Source organism: Capricornis sumatraensis, chromosome 8 (genome assembly GCF_032405125.1).
Source record: "Capricornis sumatraensis isolate serow.1 chromosome 8, serow.2, whole genome shotgun sequence".
Taxonomy (NCBI): Eukaryota; Metazoa; Chordata; class Mammalia; order Artiodactyla; family Bovidae; genus Capricornis; species Capricornis sumatraensis.
In genome coordinates, this window is record NC_091076.1 from 106,590,676 (window position 1) to 106,615,718 (window position 25,043).

Sequence of the window (25,043 nt, forward strand, 5' to 3'; positions counted from 1 at the left end):
CATTTGAGCTTCCAGAAGCCTCCCTCCTTGGACACATCCACATGACTGCTTTGCTATTTCTCTTTATTGGGTTTTATTTGTGGCTGTGCTGAGTCTTCACTGTGACTCGGGTTTTTCTCTGGTTGTGGCGATCGCGGCCCACTCTTCATTGTGGCGCGTGGGCTTCTCACTGCGGCGGCGGCTCTCGTGGTGGCCCATGGGGCTCCAGGGCACGCGGGCCTCAGCAGTTGCAGCGGGTAGGCTCAGCGGTGGTAGCTCCCAGGCTCTGGAGCGCAGGCCCAATAATCGTGGCACCCGGGCTTAGCTGCTCTGCAGCACGTGGGATCTTCCCAGATCAGGGATCGAACCTGAGTCTCCTGCACTGGCAGGCGGACTCTTTACCACTGAGCCACCTGGGAAGCCACTATTTCCTATTTACTTTTCTTCTATTTTTTTAGATTCTTTATTTGGCTGTGTTGGGTCTTAGGTACAGCCCTCGGGCTCACTAGTTGTGGTGTGGAGGCTTAGTTGCCTTGTGGTATATTGGATCTTAGTTCTTGGACCAGGGATCAAACCTGCGTCTCCTGCATTGGAAGGTGGACTCTTAACCACTGGATCACCAGGGAAGCCCTCCGCTTTGCAGTTTCTTTACTGCTCCTCCTCAGTTACTAAATGCCACCGTAGGTCTGTGATCAGTTTGCCCGGGAGCCTCCTCTAATCTCATTTTCCTCTCCAACACCTCTTCTTTCCCCCCAGGGGGTGAGCTGCCAGCCCAGGGCCCCACATGAGGACATGAGTCAGAGACAGAGGCAGAGCCTGGCGTCCGGATGCTAATCCTGGACAGGGCTCTTACAGCATGGAGCGTCTCTGGAATCCTGTGCAGTCAGAAAGCTCACCTTCTGATCAGCGGGGACACTTGCCAAAAGGGAACGCAGTGAATTAAAGAGGCTTTCTGCCTCTACTCTGCTGCCCCCTGCTGGAAAGTGGTTGCAAAGACCACACAGGTCTAGGAGGGACCATCCAGAGCACGGGGTAACAAGCAGCGTGGGGCCCACGAGCCTCTGATACAGCAGCCACGGGCCTGCCCTCGGCTCTGGCTGCCCCGGCCACGGAAGGTGCGGAGGGGAGAGCAGGGGACACCCACCAGAGTGGACTCGAACTCCAGGGAGATGGCCCCCAAGGCGTTCTCCAGATGCTCCTTTTTGGTGATGTCCATGATGAGGACCTCGGTGGGCTCGCTCAACTTCCGGATGTCCCACCACATGACCTGATGGGAGGAGGGGCCGACTTTGAGGCCTGGAGTCCCGCAATTCTTACCCCCTGCACCTTCCCGGGGCCAGACAGTGGGTGTCAGACACCCCGCAACCGAGGGGACAGGCCTGCCTTGAAGAATTGCTCTTCTGGCCCACAGTCCTGGCTGACCATCAGCCCTGGGCAAGCTCCCTAAGATCCAGAAGCAGGTGGCCTCGCCACAGACCTACTGAGTGAAAACTGCCAGGTGTGGGCCCTGCAGTCTGCATCCTTAAAGACCCCTCACAATATGGCAATCTATAGCAACAATCCAAACGCACACGTGCGTTGACCCAGAAATCCCACTGCCAGGAACGTATGTGTACGCAGTGTGTATGGGTATGCTTCATGTGTGCAGTAATCTATATGCAAATACACTTCTGTGCAGAAAGACAAGTATCGGATATTAACGCATATATGTGGAATCTGGGGGGGGAAATGGTACAGATGAGCCTATTCGAAGGGCAGGAACAGAGATGCAGGCGTAGAGAAGGAACGCGTGGGCATTGGCAGGGAAGGGGGGGATGGGACGACCTGGGATAAACGCACTGCCGCGTGTGAACCAGATAGCTAGTGGGACCTGCCAAGCAGCATAGGACGCTCAGCTTGGTGCTGTGATGACCTAGGCGGGTGAGCTGGAGGGAGGCTCAAGAGGGAGGGGATGTATGTATCTCTATGGCGGATTCACTCTGTTGTTCAGCAGAAGCTAACGTAGCATTGTGAAGCAATTAGACTCCAACAAAAAGATTCAACCCCTCCAACACACGCTTGGCTACATTTTTGGTAACTACAAACGATTAAAATCCACTTAAATAAATTACAGCATATCCATAGTTTGTTAAGTCGTTAACAGGCAGGGGGCAGCACTTTATGAAATATAAAATCGTCTTTGAGACATGCTAAATGAAAAACATCAAGGGCAAATCAACGCGCAAGGTGTGCAGGAAGAGTGCCGAGACGCACATGTCTGCTTCGTATGTGGACACTGAGCCTGGAGGCAGACGGAGATGCAAGTGGGCGCCACAGGACGGGGGGCTGGGAGGCTGAAGGCCGAGGGGGGAGGACGGGCTTCACCGCCTGCCCTTCCGTACATTTAGGCTGGTGTTCCACACGCATCTTTACCTATCGCTCCATTTAATAATGAAATGCAAAAGGAAACATCCCCATAGGGGACCGTGTGACCGACCGCTGCTGCTCCCCACTCCCTGCCCCTCCAGCGCCTGGCTGCTCGTACCTGCCCGTCCGTGGACGCCGAGAAACACTCCGTGCCCGTCTTCGACTGCAGCCAGATGGTGCCGTACACAGGGTCTCTGTGGCTGAACTCGATGGTGGACAGCTCTGCCACCAGGCTGCCCTTCCGCGTGTCCCAGCAGGCTGGCCGGGAAGGAGATGAGGGGGTGGGTGCTGGGGGCACAGGCTTCCTGTCTTAGCGCAGGGAGCACAGGATCGGGGGATGCTGCTTGTCTTGGTTTGACAAGTACGGGGCTTTTTTAAGAATCAGGGCTAAGTTCAAACCAGCCTGAGCTTCCTACCAGCCCCTGAAGCTCACTTCATTCATTCCAATGGGGCCCCTAACATGTGGTGAGCATCACGCTGGGCCCTGGGGAAGCCACTGGGACTCAGACAGGCACCGTCCTTAGGAGACGGGAAGGGAAATCTGCCATGTTAGAGCCCGTGCTGTGATTGCTCCGGGGGGAGACACAGGGAGGCAGTCAGGGAAGGCTTCCTGGAGGAAGTGAGGAGGAACTAAGATCGAGGAGGAGCTTCAGGATGGAGTGAGGCAGGGAAAGAGAGAGTAGCACCTCCATCCTGGGGAAAGTGAGAACACTCGGGCAAATCTCTCCTGTTGGATCCATTCGTTCCTTTTCTGCCTTCCCTTTCCGCCTCTGCTGCTGCTGACTGGAAAAGAAACTCACAGAGGGAGATTATCCTTTCTTTGGATTCATTGTTAGGGCTTCATCTCTTCTGCCTTACCAAGAAAGACTCAAAGCTTATCTGTATATATATTTTCTGTCCTGATGGATTCTGTCTTCATTTTCCCACGAGTGTATGGTGAGGACCCACCCTGTTACTCAGAGCTGTTTCTAGGAAAGCTGGTTTTGTAATACAACAACAGAAGTCCACGATCCATAAATCTCGATTTATGGAATCCAAGTCTCAGGCATTTGGCCCTGTACCAGTCTGGCCCAGAAATGGGTTTCCTTAGCTCAGCTTGCTCTGCTCCAGCAAAGCAGTGCTCGAGGGCAGGTCCCACTGTGTCTTTCTCATAGACAGCAGAGCCCCAGAGCCTGGGCTGGTCTGCGCTGGCAGAGCAAACCACTGAAGGGGTAATGAGTGATGAGCGAGGCAGGGCTCCGGAATAAACCATGGCCACGTGACTCTGTTGCTGTCTTTCATAGCGCCAGCACCCAGATAAAGCGGCAGGGAGATTGATGGGCTTTCCTGGTGGTGCTGGTGGTAAAGAATCCGCCTGCCAGTGCAGGACGTATAAGAGATACCGGTTCGATTCCTGACTGGGGAAGATCCCCTGGAGGAGGGCATGGCAACCCACTCGAGTATTCTTGCCTGGAGAAGCCCATGGACAGAGAGGCCTGGCGGGCTACAGTCTATGGAGTCACAAAGAGTCGGACATGACTGAGCGACTAACACTTTCATGTGATGGGAGTCCACTTCTATTTCATCACAGAGGGGCTCCCTGGAGCGGGGGCAGGCCGCAGGTCTACGAGGGAGGTCAGAGGTCTCAGCAGGCCAGGAGGCATCCTGGCCACGTAGAGTTTCTGGGAAATTTCCCAGCCCTTCTGGCTCCTCCTCCTTGAAGGGGAACCCTTATCATGCCTGGTTGAGTCCGGCCTGGGGCGCAAACAGGAGGATTAGGAGTTTGGCTCTTCCAAGGCCAGGGGTGGCCGGAAGCCAGGAAACTTCAGGGCCACGGAGATAGGTTTCTTCTGAATTCACATGGGATCTAAACATCAGTTTTCTGGGTGTCCCACCAGCAAAAATGGCAAAGCAAGGACATCTGAGAATTCTCTTTTCCATAAAGGCCATGAGAATGTTGGCAAAATCGATGATCAGAATCAACTTTTTCAGAACTCTGGAAATTAGCCAAAGGCTGGCAGCAAATCAGAGTGTTTATTCAAGAAAAATAGCTGAATCTTGATAAGAACAGTAAGTTTTGTTGCATTGTGGCTTGCCCCAGTTAAGATACTATAATCTCCGGTTCTATGATAGCCTTGAAAAATAACTCTGCCTTCCTGTTAAAAACCAAATATCTTGGCAGCCACAGGATGGAGCAGAATGGAGCTGGAGTTCTTTCAAAGTCTCCTATTCAAAGAGTTGTCACTGTTTGACCTGTCTAGCGGTTCCCTGGAAGACCCCCTCCCCGTTTGCAAAGTTGTCTGTATTCATTTTGACTCAGAGCTTGCCCAGGGCAAAGGGTCTTTTTAACAAGTCTATCTTGAAAATAATGAAAATTGCAGGCAACTGATTAACTTTGCAGTGTCTGGAAGTGGTGGATAACAGGTGGGGCAAACAATAGGCTAACCAAAAAGCTTCAAAGGAAAAGCCGGAGAGTGAGCTGTTCATAGGGGTTTTGAAAAGCTCTGATGTGTTCCCAGGAAACTAGAAGCTCCCAGGGCTGTGTGCACACCTTTGTTGTTGTTCAGTCACGTCTGACTCTTTGTGACCCCGTGAACTCAGCACACCAGGCTTCGCTGTCCTCCACTATCTCCCAGAGGTTGCTTAAACTCATGTCTGTTGTTTGGCATGGGCATCACCATGCCATTCAACCATCTCATCCTCTGTCGCCCCCTTCTCCTCCTGTCCTCAATCCTTCCCAGCATCACTGTCTTTTCCAGTGAGTCAGATGTTCACATCAGGTGGCCCAAGTACTGGAAAGAACTGGGAGGGCCCTCAGCTCTCACCTCTGGCTGACCTATAGGCTCGGGGCAGCGGCTAAGGAAGAACTGACAATTGCCCGGCTATGTATTGAAAGTATGCTCAAACACGCGCACAGAGGCCTCCAGGAAAGTCTGCGAAATTTTTTTGGCTGTAGATGGCAACAAGCAGGAAACATTCATTTCGAGTGCACATGGGATATTCTCCAGGACAGATCCCATGAGACAAGTCTCAGTGGATTTTTAAAGACTGAAGTCACGAAAAGTATCTTTTCTTACCATAATAGAATAAAACTAGAAAGACCAGTAACTGAAGGAAAAGTGGAAAGTTTACAAATATATAGAAAGCAAACAACATATTTCCAAATAACCCATGGGTCAAAGGAGAAATCAAAGGGAAATTAGAAAATACAAAATGCATGAATATGGAAACACAACATACGAAAACTTAGTGTAGCTAAAACAGTGCTTAGAGGGAAATTATAACTTTAAACATCTGTATGTTTAAAAATCTCAAATCGATAATCTAACCTTCTACTTTAAGAAATTTAGAAAAAGAAGAACAAGTTAAACCCAAAGTAAACAGAAGGAAGGAAATAATAAAGATTAAGGGTGGAAATAGATGAAATGAAGAAAACCAACTTAGAAACATCAATAAAATAAAATATAAAGTTGGCTCTTTGAAAAGAAAACAAACTTTACCAACCCCTATCTAGACTGACCAAGTGAAAAAGAGAACGCTCAAATTACTAAGATCAGGAAAGAAATAGGAGACGTTACTGCCAAACTCACAGAAATGAAATGACTATAAGAGAATGAACAATTGTATCTCAACAAATAAGATGACCTGGACGAAACACAAAAATTCTAGAAAAACACAAACTATAAAACCTGATCCAAGAAGAAACAGAAAACACGAGAAGACCTGTAACATATACAGAGGATAAAAACCACCAATGAGGAAAATCCTCGGACCAGACGGCTTCATTGGTGAATTCCACCAAATATTTAAGGAAGAATGAATATCAGCTCTTCACAAACACTTTCAAAAAAAAGAAGGAAGAGGAAGAACCACTTCTCCACTCACTCTGTACGGCTGGCATTACTCTCACTCATTACCATATATTATAAGGGCTTCCCAGGGGGCGCTAGTGGTAAAGAACCCGCCTGCCGGTGCAGGAGACACAAGACCTGCAGGTTCTAACCCTGGGCTGGGAAGATCCCCTGGAGGGGGGCATGGCAACCCGCTCCAGTATTCTTGCCTGGAGAATCCCATGGACTGCTGCTGCTAAGTCGCTTCAGTCACGTCCGACTCTGTGCGACCCCATAGACAGCAGCCCACCAGGCTCCCCCATCCCTGGGATTCTCTAGGCAAGAATACTGGAGTGGGTTACCATTTCCTTCTCCAATGCATGAAAGTGAAAAGTCAAAGTGAAGTCGCTCAGTTGTGTCTGACTCTTAGCAACCCCATGGACTGCAGCCCACCAGGCTCCTCTGTCCATGGGATTTTCCAGGCAAGAGTGCTGGAGTGGGGTGCCATCGCCTTCTCCAGGAGAATCCCATGGGCAGAGGAGCCTAAAGAGCTGCAGTTCATGGGGTCGGAGGGACAGGACCGAGTGACTTAGCACACATTACCCACCACGTCAGGTAGGCTCTCCCGAGATGGAGCTCCCCAGTGATCTCACCATCCTTTGCCTCTAGTTACCTTAGCCCGGCTCAGGGAATGCTGTATGCTTAGTTGCTCAGTCATGTCTGACTCTGTGCGACCCCACGGACTGTAGCCCGCTAGGCTTCTCTGTCCGTAGACTTCTTCAGGCAAGAACACTGGAGTGGGTTGCCATGCCCTGCTCCAGGGGATCTTCCCAACCCAGGGATCAAACCCCCATCTCTCCCACTGCAGGTGGATTCTTTACCGTCTGAGCCACCAGGGAAGCCCTGGTCCAGGGTGGGTACCCAGTAAATGTTCCTTGACTTTACTTGACCTATACTTTTTCTTAATCTTTAATTTTGAATGAACTTCAGACTCACTTGAACTTTTACAAATGAAGACACTGCTGCTGCTGCTAAGCCACTTCAGTCGTGTCCGACTCTGTGCGACCCCATAGACGGCAGCCCACAGGCTCCCCCGTCCCTGGGATTCTTCAGGCAAGAACACTGGAGTGGGTTGCCATTTCCTTCTCTAATGCATGAAAGTGAAAAGTGAAAGCGAAGTCGCTCAGTTGTGTCCGACTCTTAGCGACCCCATGGACTGCAGCCTACCAGGCTCCTCCGTCCATGGGATTTTCCAGGCAAGAGTACTGGAGTGGGGCGCCATCGCCTTCTCCGGAAGACACTGATGAGGCAGCAACAGAACTTGTCTCACCTTGACGCCTGAAAGCTGCCGGAAGTACCCACCCCCCGACTTTGTCCTCCACAGCAAGCCTCGTCTGGCAGGTGGACCCTGGCTGGACCGCAGTGGAGCCTCGCTGCCTCAGAGCCCGGGGGAGGTTGGGCTGGCACCTGGTTAAGCACCCGGGAGGTGGTGGGGAAGTCCTTCCTTACCGATCTGCCCATTGTAGCAGCCTGCCAGGAGCACGTGGGAATCTTTGGGGTTATACTCCAAGGTGACAAGAGGCGAAGATGGCTTTAGGGTAATTTCTGGCCTGTTGGGGTTTTCTAAAAGGCAGAACAAAAATATATATATATTACCAGACCTGGAAAGAAAAGGACAGAGTCAAACAATTCAACCCCTTGTCCAGGTCGGGGGCGGTGGGGCAAAGCTAGGAAGCCCCTCTCCAGGCTGCAACCTCTGGTCCTCGGTGACCAGCCTCCAGCCCTAGAGGCTCTTCTACAGATGTTATTTTTTGGGAATCAAGTGTGTGTGTGTGTGTGTGTGTGTGTGTGTGTGTGACTGTCATTCTAATCCATTTCCCAGGTTGGTATAAAATGAGCTTTCGACCCTAAGGCTTTTACAAAACGCTAACTTTCCTGTGATTTGTGTGAACCGGTTGCCTTGTCTGTACAGCAGACAGAATGATGGAGGGACAATAATGTCAGCCCATGGGGCGGCAGTAAGAGTTCACTGAGCGGCTCAAAAGTGGGAAGTGCTCAGCTCCGTGCTCGGCACCCACACCGCTGCTAAGAGCTAATGTTCATTTTCACAATGACAGCGATGAGCGATGTCTGAGAGCGTGGAGCCCCCGTCACCTGCTACCTGCCAGGCTCTGCCTGTGAAGTGAAACCCTTTGTCAACTGTGGTCCCTGCTCCCGGGTGGACACACTACCCTACTGGCCAGGAATTAGGGACAAGTGCCAGGACAGGTGGGACAGGGGGTCCCCTTCCCTCCCCCCGGGTCCCTTCTCAGTCTGCTGGGGACTCTCCGATACGCTCTTCAGGGACCCAGAGTTGGGACTCCAGGGGTCTGGTCTTGAATGCCCTGATTCAGGATCCGGAAATGAAGGGAGTTCCTGCTTCTGCTGTGGCTTCGCTTGACTGCACCTGAACCCAGGCAGGGACAGGACAAGACACTGGCCTCCTCCAGGGCCCTGGGATCCCGGTGTGGGACCAGCCCCCCCGACAGGCCTGCTGCTTCCACCTCCCCCCGAGCATTTGCTGGCCTCTGCCCGCTTCCCTCTCCTTCCCGGGTCCCCAGGCCCCTCTGCGCCTCACCCAGGTCCCAGATGTACGATTCGTTGCTCATGCCCTCGGGCGCCCGTTGAAAGTTCAAGCAAGAATATGCCACTGCCAACTTCCTGTTGCCATCGGGATGCCAGGAGACGTGTGTGGCTGGCCGCTTAATTTCCTGGGGGTCCCTTTAGAGGAGGGCGAGAGGGCAGAAGACCAGAGTGTCTGGCTCCCCAGACTTCCTATTTATATTTGCTCATTTTTTTTCTTAAAAGAATTCAAACATCGTTAAATATTCACTAGGAGAAATTTACTTTAAAAACAAAGCCTCCAGGACTCCCTTAATTGGAAAACTGATCTCACAACCACAAAGAAAAACTAATAAAAAAAGAGAGAATGGAAATAAAATTTTAAATTTCGGTCCGATGTCTTCATTTGCTGAAAGTTCCGAGCCTGAGGCTTGATCTCTCACTAATATTAAACTATGAGGGAAGGTGAAGAATCTGGCTCCTTGGTATTTGCCCAACTGAATCGAAAACTTCTGTCCACACAAAAGGCTGCATGCAGAGGTTTATAGCAGTGGTATTCACAACTGCCAAAACTTGGAACCAACGGAGATGCCCTTCAGTAGGTAAGTGGATAAATTGTGGTACATTCAACATTATTATCACTCAGCATTAAAAAGAAATGAGCTATCAAGCCATGAAAAGACATGGTGGAAACTTAATGCACACTGCTAAGAGAAAGAAACCGATCTGAAAAGGCTATATACTGTATGGTTTCAACTATATGACATTCTGGAAAAAGCAGAACCACAGAGCCAGTACAAAAATCAGTTGTTGCCAAGGGTTTAGGGGCAGGGAGGGATAAATAAGTAAAATACAGGGATTAAAAAAATATATATTTTTGTTTATTTGGCTGCACTGGGTCTAAGTTGTGGTACAGGGATCTAGTTCCCTGACCGGGCCCCATGCATTGGCAGTTTGGAGTCTTAGCCACTGAGCCACAGAAGATTTCTTTTTTCAATTGAAATATGTTGATTAACAGTGTTGTGTTAGTTTCACATGTGCAGCAAAGGAAATATATACACACATTTTTTTCAGATTCATCTCCATTTAGGTCATTACAAGATATTCAGGGGCTTCCCAGGTGGCTCAGTGATAAGGGATCCACCAGCTAATGCATGAGACGAAGGAGACACGGGCTCAGTCCTGGGTCAGGAAGATCCCCTGGAGGAGGAAATGGCAGCCCACTCCCGTGTTCTTGCCTGGGAAATCCCATGGACGGAGGAGCTGGTGGGCTACAGTCCTGGGGGTGCAAGGAGTCGGCCACGACTGAGTGCACGAGATACTGAATATAATTCCCCGTGCCGTAAGCATGTCCTCGTTGTTTATTTATTTCACATAAAGCTGTGTATGTCTATTAATCCCAAACTTCTGATTTATCCTTCCCCTTTTCCCTTTTGGTGTCCATTTCTTTCTCCTATGTCAACACAGGGCACTTTTAGGGCAACAAACTATTCTGTATATTGGCAGAGACCTGGGTTCAATCCCTGGGTCGGGAAGATCCCCTGGAGAAGGGAATGGCAACCCACTCCAGTATTCTTGCCTGGAGGATCCCATGGACGGAGGAGCCTGGTAGGTTACAGTCCATGGGGTCACTAAGAGTCAGACACGACTGAGCGACTTCACTCACTCACTCACTCACTCACTCACTCACTCATGACACCAAGAGGGAACCCTTTTGTGAGCTACAGACTCTGGGTGTGCTGTAGGCTGAGCGCATCCCCTCAAACCTCATGTGTTGAAGCCCAGTCTCCAGTGTGCTGGTATCTGGAAGTGGGGCCTTTGGGAGGTGATTAGGTTGTGAGGGTGGAGCCCCTATGCATGGAATTAGTGCCCTTACCAAAGAGGGTCGAGAGAGACCCCTCACCCCTTCTGCCTTGTGAGTTCTCAGCAAGAAGGTGCCTGTCTCTGAATTATTAATAAAAATCGAGCAGTGAGAATTTTGAAACATCCCGTGGTTAGGACTTGGTGCTCTCTCTGCTGGGGGCCTGGGTTCAATCCCTGATCAGGGAGCTAAGATCCCACAAGTTTCGAGAAGCAGTTGAAAAAAAAAAAAAAGAAAGAAAGAAAGCCCTCACAAGACACAGACTCTGACCTTGCTGGCACCCCACGCTCAGACTTTCAGCCTCCAGGGTGGTGAGGGATGCGTTTCAGTTGTTTGTAAGCCGCCCAAGCGGTAGTATTTTGAGACGGCAGCCTGAGCAGGCTAAGGACAGGGCGTAACGATGTCAGTGTTGTGCTCTGACCGTGATGAATGTCCCACCTACCGGGTGGGGGAGGCAGGAGATGCTGGTGGGGGGAGAGGCCTTGTGGGTGGGGGAGGATGGGCGTGCGGGAATTTTCTGTACGTTCTGATCAGTTTTGCTGGGGACTAAAAACTGCTTGAGAGACTGCTTTAGGAAAGATCCAAAGTGTTCTTCTTACTTGTTGCAAGTAATAATTCTTTCTTTCTTTGGGGAAAAAAAAACAACTGCTCAAAATAAATTAGCTCAGTTTGGTCGCTCAGATGGTAGAGCGTCTGCCTACAATGCGGGAGACCTGGGTTCGATCCTTGGGTTGGGAAGATCTCCTGGAGAAGGGAATGGCAACCCACTCCAGTACTCCTGCCTGGAAAATCCCACGGACAGAGGAGCCTGGTGGGCTACAGTCCACTGAGTTGCAAGGAGTCGGACACGACTGAGCGACTTCACTTTCACTTAAAAAAAATGAAAGGGGAGAGACAAAGTGTAAGAGTGAAAAAAGGATTAAGGACTTATGGCCCCACATGTGGGCTCAGAGGGGGAGGCGGGAGGAACTGAGAGAAGAGCAGTGACATATACACACCCTGACTACCGTGTGTAAAGGAGCTGGCTGGTGGGAGCCTGCTGCACAGCACAGGGCGCTCGGTGATGACCTAGAGGGGTGGGACTGGCAGGGGCACGGAGAGCTCCAGGAAGGAGGGGACCTGTGCACACATAGGCTGATTCACTTCATTGTACAGCAGAAACTAACACAACACGGTGAAGCAACTATACTCCAAGTGCTGAAAAATCAAGTTGAAACAAAAGGACGCAATGGTCCCCAGCTGACACGTTGTCATGGAAGTCATCGGAAGAAATGAACAAAAGGGGGAAATGAAATACGTTTCTGGTGGTGTGACGCATCCACTTCACTCCTCCCTGGGGGCACGGCCAGAGCAGAAGCCGCACAGGTGGAGTCCCATCCTTGGCTGGGTCGCCCACCCACTGAGAGCCCTGAGGGTGTCTCCTCCCTGGGGCCAGTTTCCTCGTCTGTCAAACGTGGAGGTTGGATGTGATGATTCCTAACGCATCAGTCCTCTCGGGTATCCACATGTAAGGTCAGATGCAGCAAGCAGAGAAGGCGGCCCCCGCCCGGCCCTGGCCCTTCTCTTGCATGCCCATTGCTAGAAGTCTGCAGTGCCCACCATGACTCAGCCCTGGATCAGAGGAGTCCTTGCTGGTTGTGCTTGGACTGGGTCAAACACTTTCCAGGTGGCAAAATGAATTGCCTAGAGTTGGCATTTGATGCTAGCGGCTTCTGAAATCACAGGTTTTCTCTGCATGTTCAAGAACACACACCTGCATGTATATACATACGTATACATATATGCATATATACAAGCACACACGCACATATACATAGGTATATTTGATTTTCTTTTTTGGGGCATAATGGCTTTTCAACGTTGTGTTAGTTTCTGCTGTATGATGACTTGATCGGCTACAGGTATACAAAGACTCCTTCCCTTTTGGACTTCCCTCCCACCCCTCGAGGCCATCACAGAGCACCGAGCTGAGCTGCCTGTGCTTTACAGGTGATAGTGGACACACGCCAGTCCCAGTCTCCCGATTCAGCCACCCTCCCCTCCCCGCACTGTGTTCACAAGTCCGCTCTCGACATCTGCATCGATACTCCTGCCTTGCAAAGAAGTTCATCTGTACCATTTTTCTAGATTCCACATGTGTGTTAATATACGACATATGTGTGTTAATATGCGACATTATTTCACTCTGTATGACAGACTCTAGGAACACCCACGTCTCTGCAGAATGACCCTATTTCACTCTTTTTAGCGGTTGAGTAATATCCACTGTATATAAGTACCACATCTTCTTTATCCGCTCATCTGTCATTGGACATTTAGTCTGCTTTACCCAGGTGTATTTTAAACAAAAGGTAGTGCTTTCTACACACGGTTCTGCGTCTTGATTTGGTTTGGTTTCGCACAGCAATCTGAGAAACTCTCGCCTAAGGAGCCGCCTCATTCGTTCAGATGGCTGAGTGGCAGTCAGTGTGCGGGCGTAGCAGAATTGCCGGAACCAGACCCTACGGATGGGTTTAGCGTGCTCCCCGTCTTGGCTAGTGCACACCTCGCTGCAGCGAATATCCAGTGATCTCACACACGTGTCTCTGGGCTAAGCTTCTGTCACACTGCTGTCCTTGGAGGTTATTCCAGGCAGACTCCCAAGTGCTTGGGACAAGGGTCTTTTTGCTCACAGTGCAGCCGGATCACGGATGTCTGGTGCTCTGGACCTTCTCCACACAGCATGAATCGACCACATGTGTACTCAGCTTTGCCAATTTGCTTTTCCTGAGACTGACTCTCTCCTCCCTTTCCACCCGCCAGGCCTGCCTCCAAGGTAGGGACCACTAATCTACTGGGCGTTTTATCGCTCTGTCCCTTATTTAGCTCAGAGCACAGAGGGCATTATTCCCCATGGCATGGAGTGATGGGTAAGGGGTCCCCTTTGGAAGCACCCATCCACAGGAGTGACAGAGGTTGGCCAGGCACCTGCCTGGCTACAGAGGTACCTGAAGACATTGATGGTTTTAGCTGAGGGGGCCTCGTCTGTCACCTCCACCGCATCCTCGTCGTCAAAATACTCCTGGTAGATGTCGATGGCGTTATTCTGCTTGATACAATGCTCCATGATCTGCGGGGGACACAGCGGGAGTCCTTAGTGGCAAAGGGAGGTCCTTTCAGCCTGACCAGGGCTGAGATGGAGTCTGGGAGGGATGAGAGACAACCCCCAGTCTTTTCCCATCCTTCCAGGCTACGAATTTTCAATGGGGGCAACATCTACCCCGCAAAAGGGTGGAAATTGGTTCCAACTGTTTGCAAATTGCTTCTTGGGGGTAAAATAATATCACTTTTTTTTTTTTGTACAAAGCACAGACATATATTTTGTGGTTGTTGTTCAGTTGCTAAGTCGTGTCTGACTCTTTGCAACCCCGTAGACTGCAGCACGCCAGGCCGCCCGGGTATACATTCAGTGCGTAAATACATAGCACACCTTTGGTTTTACATTTTCACCGGGGTGGGGGAATGTCTAAAAAGGCTTGTTGAGAGACAACAACGAAAAAAAGAAGGTGAAGAAGCACAGCTCCAGCCAAACAGAATTAGTAGCCGCTCAGTGTTCTCGCCTGGAGAATCCCAGGGACGGGGGAGCCTGGAGGGCTGGGGTCACACAGAGTCGGACATGACTGAAGCGACTTAGCAGCAGCAGCAGCCCCTATATATGGCATCCATCTCCTGTTTCCTCCATCCAGAAGGCCCTCCCCCATTATTCCAAACGTCCAACAAGGAAAAACCCAAGCTCAAGGGCCTCCTCCTCCAGGAAGGCTCCCTTGATACCTTCAGCAGGAAACTAACTCTCCCTCCTCATGACAGCAAAGCATTTCTCCCCTTACAGCCTTCCTTTCAGTGTGAGATTGTGTGGTACACGCGTGCTCAGTTGTGCCCCACTCTGAGACCCCCATGGACTGTAGCCCACCAGGCTCCCCTGCCCATGGGATTTTTTCAGGCAAGAACACTGGAGGGGGTTGCCATTTCTTACTTCAGGGGAATCTTCCCGACTCAGGGATTGAACCTATATCTCTTGTGTCTCCTGCACTGCAGGTGGATTCTTTACCTGCTGACCTGCCTGCGGCTGCTGCTGCTGCTAAGTCGCTTCAGTCGTGTCCGACTATGTGCAACCCCATAGACGGCAGCCCACCAGGCTCCGCTGTCCCTGGGATTCTCCAGGCAAGAACAGTGGAGTGGGTTGCCATTTCCTTCTCCAATGCATGAAAGTGAAAAGTGAAAGTGAAGTCACTCCGTAAGTGTCCGATTCTTTGTGACCCCATAGACTACAGCCTACCAGGCTCCTCCGTCCATGGGATTTTCCAGGCAAGAGTACTGGAGTGGGGTGCCATTGCCTTCTCCCAGCTGCCTGGGGAGCCCCTGTTAATACTGCGATATCTCTGTTTTTGTCTTTGGCCTCCTGTGGCTCACAAACTCTTTAGGGTGCGATATATGTGAATTTCATTTTTGCAGTCTCTACTGCACCTGGTAAAGTCTAGAAGCTCCGTCCAAACGTGCTGAATGAATGAATGAATGATCCCTATTGGCAGGTAGCTGCTGGCTAGGGTTCCTTGGGGGTCTCTTTGCCCAGAGGGTTTCCCACTTTCCCGATTCCTCCTAAAACATGTTCAGTCCTTGGACTTCCCTGCCTTACCCTTGGGTCTGCTGTGTGGACCTGCCTACCTGCTCCCAGACAGAAGGCTCCATATGGTACCTGGTGTCCTGCCTCAAGGAGCTAGCTGCTGAGCCTGACATGCAGTTGGGGAAGCAGTTGTGGCCGAGACCCTGCCGGAGCCGAAGGAAGCCTTACTGAGCCCAGCTGCAGGACGGCGTTGATGTAGTTCTCGTCCTTCTCCACCTTCTTCCGGAAGCGGATCGTCTGCTCCAGCTCCAGGGGGTTCACGTCCTTGGGCCAGCCGCCCTCGATGTGGTTAATCCCCCGAGATTCCATCTCAAAGCGCTCTGTGTTGGCCTACACCGAGAGTCACAGGTGAGAAGAGCCCAGCCCTGGTGGAAGCATGTTTCTGCAAACCAGAGTCCCAGGTCCCTGGGCTCTGAGTGTTCAGGGAGCGACTCGTGGTACCCTAGACCAGAGCCACAAGGACTTCAGGTGCCAGCAAGGAACTTTCTGGTCCTCGGGTGGTCACAGGCGGCCATGAACGTGCCAGCTTGGGGAGTTAGTAACAGCCACTTTGCAGCTGATGCCAATGGCCGGGAGAAATCCAGTTCTGACCTGACCTCAACTCTAAAAACCCAGAGGAGCCCACCCACCCATCTGCTCTGTGAGACCCCGAAGAACAAAGTGACTAATCCTACCGTTTATAGCGAGATGGGAATCAAAACATAAAAGCACTTGAGAGTTTGGATTGGCTTTGCTTGTTCTCTGTCGCAGCGAGGATGGCACGGATGCAGTTTTTCCTTTAAACTTACCTCTCTGCCTCCTTTTCAGTCCCCTCACCCCGCATCTTTTCAACTGTGATAAAACACACACGTGCTTCCCCGGCAGCTCAGATGGTAAAGAATCCGCCTGGCAGTGCAGGAGATGCAGAAGACCCAGGTTCGATCCCTGGGTCAGGAAGATCCCCTGGAGAAGGGAATGGCTACCCCACTCCAGTGTTCTTGCCTGGAGAATCCCATGGCCGAGGAGCCTGGCGGGCTACAGTCCTTGGGGTCACAGAGTCAGACACGACTGAACAACTAACACTTTCACACAGTACACATAACATCATGTCTACCGTTTTGGGACCTGCCTGGTGGCCCAGTGGCTAAGACTCCGCAGTCCCAATGCAGGCAGGGGGCCTGGGTTCAACCCCTGGTCAGCGAACTAGATCCTGCATGCCACAACTAAGACCCGGTGCAGCCAAATTAATACACAAATATTTAAAAAAATAAAATCTACCATGAAGTGAGGTGAGGTGAAGTTGTTCAGTCGTGTCCGACTCTTTGCGACCCCATAGACTGTAGCCTATCAGGCTCCTCTGTCCATGGGATTTTCCAGGCAAGAGTACTGGAGTAGGTTGCCATTTCCTTCTCCAGAAGATCTTCCTCACCCAGGGATCGAACCCGGGTCTCCTGCAGTGTAGGCAGACACGTTACCATCTGAGCCACCAGGGAAAATCTACCATTCTGACCATTAAAAAAAATGCTCAAGTTAGTGGCGTTAAGAACATTCACGATGCTGTGCAATCCTGAGCCCTATCTAGTTCCAGAACTTTCTCAATACCCCAAATGGAGACTCCACACTCACTGACTTCTCACTCTCACTTCCTTTTCCTTTATAAGCCATTTCTCATGAAAGCTAGAAGTCTCAACAGGGCGGAGTCACTGGCTTTGGAGACTCCAGCATGGCATGGAATTCGTGGCTGTCGTCTTGTTTCGGAAGTTCCCATGAACAAGACTGCTCTGGCCCCAGTGACAGCAGCTCACCCTGGGGAAGCAGGAAAGTCAATGTGTTTGAACTGGAAGTTACTGGAAGCACTCATAATGTGTTTTGGCCAAATCAGTGTGATTTTCATGCCACTGATTTAGGAATATGACAACAGGGTTATCCCCTCAGTCTAATCTTCTCCCGGCAGTTGTTGACATAATCAGGAGCTGATCACCTGCTTCGGACAGACCAGGAGAAATCTGGGGTTTTGAACAGCAACATCACCCTCGGTTCTCTTATCTTAGAGGCACCTCTGACTGGAACTTTCTATGGGACCGTTTCTTTTTCAGAAGCTAGGAGGTGTGAATCCCTGGCCCCTCAGATGCCTCTCCCAGCTGTTGTTGCCGTTCGGTCCCCCAGTCGTGTCTGACTCTTTGAAACTCCATGGACTGCAGCGCGCCAGGCCTCCCTGTCCCTCACCATCTCCCGGAGTTTGCCCAAGTTCATGTTCACTGCTTCAGGGATGCTGTCCAGCCGTCTCATCTTCTGACGCCCTGTTCTCCTGCCCTCAGTCTTTCCCAGCATCAGGGACTTTTCCAGTGAGTCGTCTGTCCGTATCAGATGACCAAAACACTGGAGCTTCAGCTTCAGCATCAGTCCTTAGAGTGAATATTCAGGGTTGATCTCCCTTAAGATTGACCGGTTTAATCTCCTTGCTGTCCAAGGGACTTTCAGGAGTCTTCTCCAGCACCACAGTTCAAAAGCTGCACCAAATGCCTAAAACAACTCTAGCAAGAGTCTTAGAGGAGAGGCCAGAGAGAGGAGGTCTTGATTTGCATTCACCTGGCCCAGAGGATGGTTGGTACTGGGGCTTGTCCTGACCCTGGGCACCAAGCTGATGCCCTCACACATCCAGCATCCGCACTGGTCCACTAACTGGCTTCCCATGGGAATGGAGTCACGCAGTCCCACTTACCAGCCCCGACCCACAACCCTGCCAGACCACACCTCCACTGGCCCGGCCCTTGGCTCAGGGACCCACCTCATGTTCTGACATGCTGGTGGAGCACTGGATGCCCGTGTCCACCGGGTTCCGCTCTACAAACTGCTCGGCCAGCTTGGGGTTGGGCGGGATGTCGATGTTCAGCTCTGCCTGGCGGTCGGAGAAGTTGCATTGCTTCCCAAACTCACTGCGTTTCTTCACGTATACGTACACAATCTCCATGGTACCGGCTGCTGCAGGGATGGGGAAGGGTATGTGGTGAGGGCCTCCAGCTGGCTACTTCTTGGTCTCCAGGAGCCCCACCACTGCGCGCGACTCTGTGTTTCCTCTCTGGTTGTCGGGGGGAAGGCTCCTAAGGGATTTGTCCAGATGCTGAGCTGCATTTGAAAACATAATCTATGGAGTGATGACTACAGGCTAAGTGTTATCTTGCTCGGTTCTTACAGTTGCCCTCTAAAGTGGACAGTGAGATCACCAATCCACTTTGGAGGAACCTGATATTCACAGGTACCCAGGATGCCTTTCCCAGGACCACAGAGCCAACAAGCGTTGCCGCTGGTCTACCTGACTCCAAAGCTCTAACTCACCAAATGATACAGTTTTTGCTGAGCTAATATGATTATCCAGAGGCAAGGAAGAAATATTGATGGTGATTATGTTGAACTAATTCCCTGCCACACACTGGACCTGACAATGATTTCACGTACTTTGTCAGAAAACATTTGTTAAAACCATGAATAGCGACTTCCTTGGTGGACCAGTGGTTAAGACTTTGCCTTCCAGTGCAGGGGGTGTGGGTTTGATACCTGGTTGGGGAGCTAAGATCCCACAGGCCAAAAACCCAAAACATAAAACAAGCAATAGTGTAACACATTCAATAAAGCCTTTAAAAATGGTCCACACTGAAAAAAAAAAACCCGAATAGTCAAGACAGAGTGGTATGCGGGCATAAGGACAAACACTTAGATCAATGGAATGGAACTGAGAGCTCAGAAATAAACCTTTATATCTATGGTCAATTGATTTTCAATGAAGGTGCTGAGAACACAATGGGGAGAGGATGGTCTTTTAAACAAATGGTGCTGGGGACGCTGTACGTTCACAGGCAGAAGAATGACCCCAGGTTCCTACCTCACTCCATACAAAACGATGACTCAAAATGGATCGCAGCAGGGTGTGCAGGTTCAATCCCTGATCTGAGATCCCACAGCCAAAACAAACAAACGAAAATACAGTAGTGATTCTCACCCTCGGCTACACACTTAGAAACACCTGGAGGGCTCTGGGAAAAAAAACCCACGATGCTCGGGTTGAACTGCAGACTGATTAAATCATCATCTCTCAGCTGCAGCCAAGGATGAGAACCACCGATTTAAAGTGAGGGCTCTTAATCTCACAGCCAACATTCCTCAAATCTGGACTGTCCCTTCAAAACACAGAGATGCCCAGCCCCGCTCCTGTAAACACTGATCTACACGTCTGAGAAGAGGCTTAGACATTTGTACGGTCACATGAAGCCTGCCCAGGCCGCCCTACTGTCCTCCAATAACCCCCACAAGGCCTGGATGTTGAAACTCAGTGCCCAGCTGCCGTGGCCGGCCCAGCACCCGCAGAAGAGCTGGCGCTCTTGCACTCGTGCACCAGTTTGACCCCTGGGTGAGGAAGATCTCCCAACTCCAGGGCTTCAAGGAACCAGACGGGTGGGTCCAGGCTGCTGTCCCCCAAGATTCAGGGCCAAGAGCTCTGCGGCAGCCTAGAGGCATGTGCCTGGGTAGCCTCAGGCCCTGGAGCAGCTGGGACGGGGGTGAGGGCGATAAGGTTAGAGTTAACTACTAGGCCACTTTGCATCCACAGGCGTTGTTTGTTGGAGGCAGTACCACCCTCCCAACCGCCTGCTTCTCAGCCCCAGTACAGCTCATCCTGCATCAGACTTGCAGGGAGCAGTATTTTTCGCTCTTTCTTGTGGTTTGGAAACTTTTCTACCCAGGAAGGGTAGGAGCAATGGCTTGGAGAACAGAGGATGGGGACAGAAGCACAAATGACAGCAGGTTGCCTGAAGGGTTTATTTTTCACGGACAAGAGAGAGCCTCGTGGAAAAGGGTACACACCCAGTGAGCGTCGCCCTGGCCGCCAGCTCATCGCTGAACTACAGCAGGGCTGCGCCTGCGCCCCTGCCCCTCCACCTCCCAACACTCGCCCCCAAGGACTGCAGGCTCTGATAACTACAGGCTGCTTATCCTTCCCTCTGTTAAGAGACAACTGCCACGAGACGGCTGGCTCCTAGGGGACACAAGGGGTCTTAAGAGCACAAGGAAAGCCTAGGAAGACAAAAATAGCCTCTTTAGCCCAGATCATATTTTTAACAGCTTTGCTTTCCTTCTTGGTGCTTCCCAAGGCCAAGGCAGGAGTGAGAACAGAGGCATTGTTTTCTATCTGGAGGCAGACAGAGGGGACATTTAAAGGCTGGCTGGGTGATGGGAAGACAGCTCATTCAAGGACCCAGAGTGGGCTCTTTCTCACAAGCTGGTGGAGCATGAAGATGAATGGTGAGGTCAGAGCTGGGCGGGGGGGTGGTCTCAGGAGGTCTCTCCCTGCCCTGGTGAGACAAGTCTCACAGGCTGGGCTGCGCCAAAGCAGCGCCTAAGTAAGGCTGTCTTGCAAAGGGGGCTTCCAGGGGAGGCAGAAGCCGCCTCGCTGCCCTCTGGGACTTTGGGGGAGGAGATGCCACCCGTGGGAACCTCAGCCCCACAAGCATCTCAAACACAAGACCACATGGAATTAGAGACATGCTGATCTGAATGCCAAATATGCAACCGCCTCCGACATCCTGGGGCAGTCAGATCAGAACCGTCACCAAACATAAAAACAAGACTTGTGCAATGATAATGAGCGAAGTGATTCCTGGAAAGAACCTCCTTTGGCTTCAGAGAAAGGGAGAGACGAGGGACTGGCGGGGGGTGGCTGAGGAGTTCAGTGGAGGAGCTTCACGGGCAGGCAAGTGGAGGGTGGCCACCTTCCCCCACCACTGGACTCCCTGGTGTCACAAAGGTGACGAGGCCTCTCCTTCGTCTTGTCCCTGCGGCAGGCTCCAGCCTTTGTGCTGTGTCTGGCTGGACAAAGGACTGTAGGCAGAGGGACTTCCGGCCCTCTTTCTTCTGTCTACGCACCTTCTGGAACTTGGGGTCATAAGGGACTCACTCGCCTTCAAAAGTGGCTGATCTCCCTGGGAATTCCTTCCTCTGCGCCACACTGGGGTCAACCTGGGATGACCTCCAAGAGGTGGAGGATGAAGCCAGAGGTGGGAGGAGATCCCCAGACCCGGAGGGTGATGTGGGCCGGTGTTTCCCTGCTCTGCCCACTACAGCACTGAACCCTTGAGCCAAGACTATGGTTTTTTGTTTTTTTTTTCTGATGTGGTGCTAATAGTCATTGGGCTTCCCTAGAGACTCAGTGGTAAAGAATCCACCTGCCAATGCAAGGGAGGTGGGTTTGACACCTGGGTGAGGAAGATCCCCTGGAGAAGGAAAAGGCAACTCCAGTATTCTTGCCTGGAAAATCTCATGGACAGAGGAGTATGGCAGGCTACAGTCCACGGGGTCACAAAAGAGTCAAACACAATTCAGTGGCTAAACAACAGCAACAACGAATATTCATTAATAATGACAGTCCATGAGAGTAATGGTTCCTAATTAGAAGACTATTCACTCCCATCCCCAGTGCCTGGCCCAGAGGGGGGCCCCCTCCTCCCTTTGTCACATGCTGAACGTGCAGTGTGACCCCAATCCGCCAGGACGCTCCCCTAGAGGTCTCTCCCCTACTCCTCCTCTTCTGATGTGAAAAACTCCAGCAAGCTAAGGATGTAAGAGGGAAACACTGGGTCCGAAAGCTGGGAGAAGAATGTACTTGTGTGGTTCAAGAGACATTAACTGTGAACTTGTTGCAGGAAGAAGGAACTAACCCTGCGTGTGACCTTCAGCACGATACCCTCAGGGCATCCGGATGGATACCCACTCCTGGGTTGAGGAATAGGTGAAACGCTGCAGAGGACCACCCCTGCAGAGGGGCTCAGTAACTCTAACGGCCTTCCCTCCATTCTTACCAGAAAGCTCTCCTCTTCACCGGGCCGGGCCGCCCACCACCCCAGCCTCAGGCTGTATTTTCGATCCCGGGGGCTGTAAACCCTTTAGGTCTCCCATCCCCCCACCAGGAGACGGATCGCGTCAGGACCGGACTGGCCGCAAACGGTGCAGGAGGCAGGGTGTTTGGAACTTGCTGGGTCCTGGGACTCCGGGAACATCGAGGGCAGCGAGGACTGATGGGCGGGGGACCCTAGGAGCGCCGGTCCCCGGGGTCCATCATCCGGCAGAGCTAGCCCGGAAGGACGCCCCACGAGGAGCTTCTTGCACTAGAGGCGTTTCTCACCCTCTGGGGCTCCCTTTCACTCTCCAGCCTTCTCTTCAGCCGCGGACATCCTCCCTGCGTCCGACCCTTAACCTCGGTCGGTTCCTGCTGCCGCTGGGGAAGGCCCAGAGTCGCGGAGCTGGCTCCAGCGCTTCTCAAACGGCTACGGAGTTTACTCGTTGCCTAGCAACCCTGGCCGGGCCCAGAACGCGAGGCTGCGCGGCGCGGAAGGAAACCTGGAACACGTGACCCTTCCATTCCATTAAGCCACGTCTCCGGTCCCTCCTAAATTAGTCAAGCACCGGTAACGATAAACGTATGTAGGATCTTTGCCAAGGCGCTTATCCAAGTCCACAAATATGCATTTGGCAAGATTCTCAGAAAATGCAAAATGTACTACTCAGCGCTCCTCGGAGTCCTGAGCCCTGGGTGAGGCTGCGTTATGGATTTGCTCATGATCCAGAAGATCGATTCCACCCCTTCCTTCAGTTTCCTTGTCTGCTAAATGGGAATTAGGACCCCCAGCTTCCTCTCTGTTACCGTAGCCCCTGCACATTGAGTAGTAAGCTCAAGTCTGAACCACTCGACCAGGAAGGAGACTCCTATAAGGTAGGGGCTGGGTGTTTCCACAGCTTAGCTCTTGGTTGCCGATGAATGAACGAACAAAATGAAATTTCTCCTTAGTTAAGACAATGAGGTGAAACAATGTAAACTAAAAGAACCTGATGTGGGGCTAGAAAACATGGGTTTGAATCCCAGCCAGATGGTTCAGATGGTAAAGAATCTGCCTACAATGCAGGAGACTTGGATTCCATCCCTGTGACAGGAAGATCCCCTGGAGAAGGGAATGGCAAACCACTTCCGTATTCTCTCCATGGACAGAGGAGTCTAGTGTGCTACGATCCATGGTGTCGCAAAGAGGCGGACACAACTGAGTGACTTTCACTCACTCACTTGACTGGTCACTAACAGAGTGACGTTGGGGAAGTTGCCTTCCTTCTGACTCGTGCTTAGTTGCTTGTGTGTGTATGTTAGCCGCTTGGTTGTGTCCGACTCTTTGGGATCCCATGGACTGTAGCCCGCCAGTCTCCTCTGTCTGTCCAGGCAAGAATATTGGGGTGGGTTGCCGTGCCCTCCTCCGGGGATCTTCCTGACCCAGGGATGGAACCCAGGTCTTCTGCATCGCAGGCCAATTCTTGACCGTGTGTCCCCAGAGAAGCCCCGCTTAGTTGCTTAGTCGTCTCCGATTCTGTGACTCCATGGACTATAGCCCGCCAGGCTCCTCTGTCCTTGGGATTCTCCAGGCAAGAATAGTGGAGTGGGTGGCCATTCCCTTCTCCAGGGGATCTTCCCGACCCAGGGTCTCCTGCATTGCAGGCGGCTTCTTTACCGTCTGAGCCACCAGACTCGACAGTCCTCATTGGCCTAGGGAGGGGGCAGCTGCAGTACTCGGGATAACTAGGAGGACCAGCTGAGCTGACGCGGCAGCGTGCCCAGGCTGGAGCTGACCACAGAGCCTGCTCTGGAGGCCAGCTCTGTGCCTCTGACGGCCGGGGATCTAACTTGAGTTCAGAGATGGCTGTTGGAGATCTGGACCTGGGCGGACCATGTATCATACAAGAAGTGGGATTTCGGGTTGGAAGGGAGCCTTGACAAATGGTTATGAGCTGCAGAAGGGAAGGAGAGGGGGTCCCTGCTGGGGGCCAGTGAGAGACGAGTTTACAGAAGTCAGCTGGAGCTAGTTTGTGGGGATCTGAGAGGCACTGTAGGCTCCTGGCCAGCTTCTGGGGATTCTGTCAAAGGACAGGAGGAAAGCAAACATCCCTCCCTCAGGTGCCCCAACTTCTCTGTAAATGTGTTTCACTACTGCCTGGCCCCTTGAGATGGCGCTTTGCCCAACGGCACCAACAAAAGGCAAGCCCATGGTGACTGCTGCCATCAGCTGGCCCCTGGACTCCTGAAACCAGTTTCTCTGAGCCGAGGAGCCCCTCCGAGTGATGGGAGCTGGGCGCAGGAGTGTTTGAAAGCCCCGCTGAACTGGCTTTGTGTGGTCAGAGGCAACTCAGACACAAAGCGTCCAGAAGTGGGTCGGCTCCACCCTGGGGCACTGGCTGGTTGGAGCTGTGATCACAGATTCACTCCTCACCCCTCCCCCAGCTCTGGAACTCTGAGGCTCCCTGCACACACAGAGGTGAGGGGGAGTGGGTGGAGAGAAATAGAAAAGTCGAGAGGAAAACTGCAGCCTCCCTTCCCGTATCATTGCGATGACTTATTACAGGCTTCTCGCCCACTCTCACTCGGAAAGCCTGCTTGCTGCCAACCGCCAGTGGGCAACTCCGCTCACTGGAAAGACAGGCAGCACCCATGGGCGGGCCCGTCTCCGTCACCCTGGGAAGCCAGCAAGAGCATATAATTAGAAGGAAGCACAAGGGTCCCGTTTTAAAAAACTGCAGCATCTTCCAGGTCTCCACTCAATCACAGCAGATCTGGCAGCTTTGTATGTTTGTTGAATGATCCAGTGACTTTAATCACCATCCAGATTCTTATTTATTTGGATATGTCGTGTCCTTTTTGTGGCAGGTGGGATCTTCAGTTGCA

At 51.8% G+C, this 25,043-nt stretch overlaps 1 protein-coding gene across 1 annotated transcript in view; it reads right to left on the reverse strand.

Annotated features, from left to right (window-relative positions):
* DNAI2 (dynein axonemal intermediate chain 2) overlaps window positions 1-18,266 on the reverse strand; it is a 31,616-nt gene extending 13,350 nt beyond the window's left edge. Inside the window, exons 1-7 of the mRNA XM_068977527.1 lie at window positions 18,084-18,266; window positions 15,485-15,646; window positions 13,644-13,765; window positions 8,812-8,954; window positions 7,704-7,817; window positions 2,504-2,643; window positions 1,124-1,246 (exon numbers count right to left, since the gene is read on the reverse strand). Of these exons, the coding sequence (XP_068833628.1) occupies window positions 1,124-1,246; window positions 2,504-2,643; window positions 7,704-7,817; window positions 8,812-8,954; window positions 13,644-13,765; window positions 15,485-15,646; window positions 18,084-18,266 (987 nt within the window). The remainder of the gene's footprint in view (window positions 1-1,123; window positions 1,247-2,503; window positions 2,644-7,703; window positions 7,818-8,811; window positions 8,955-13,643; window positions 13,766-15,484; window positions 15,647-18,083) is intronic.
* Window positions 18,267-25,043: the final 6,777 nt, after the last annotated feature.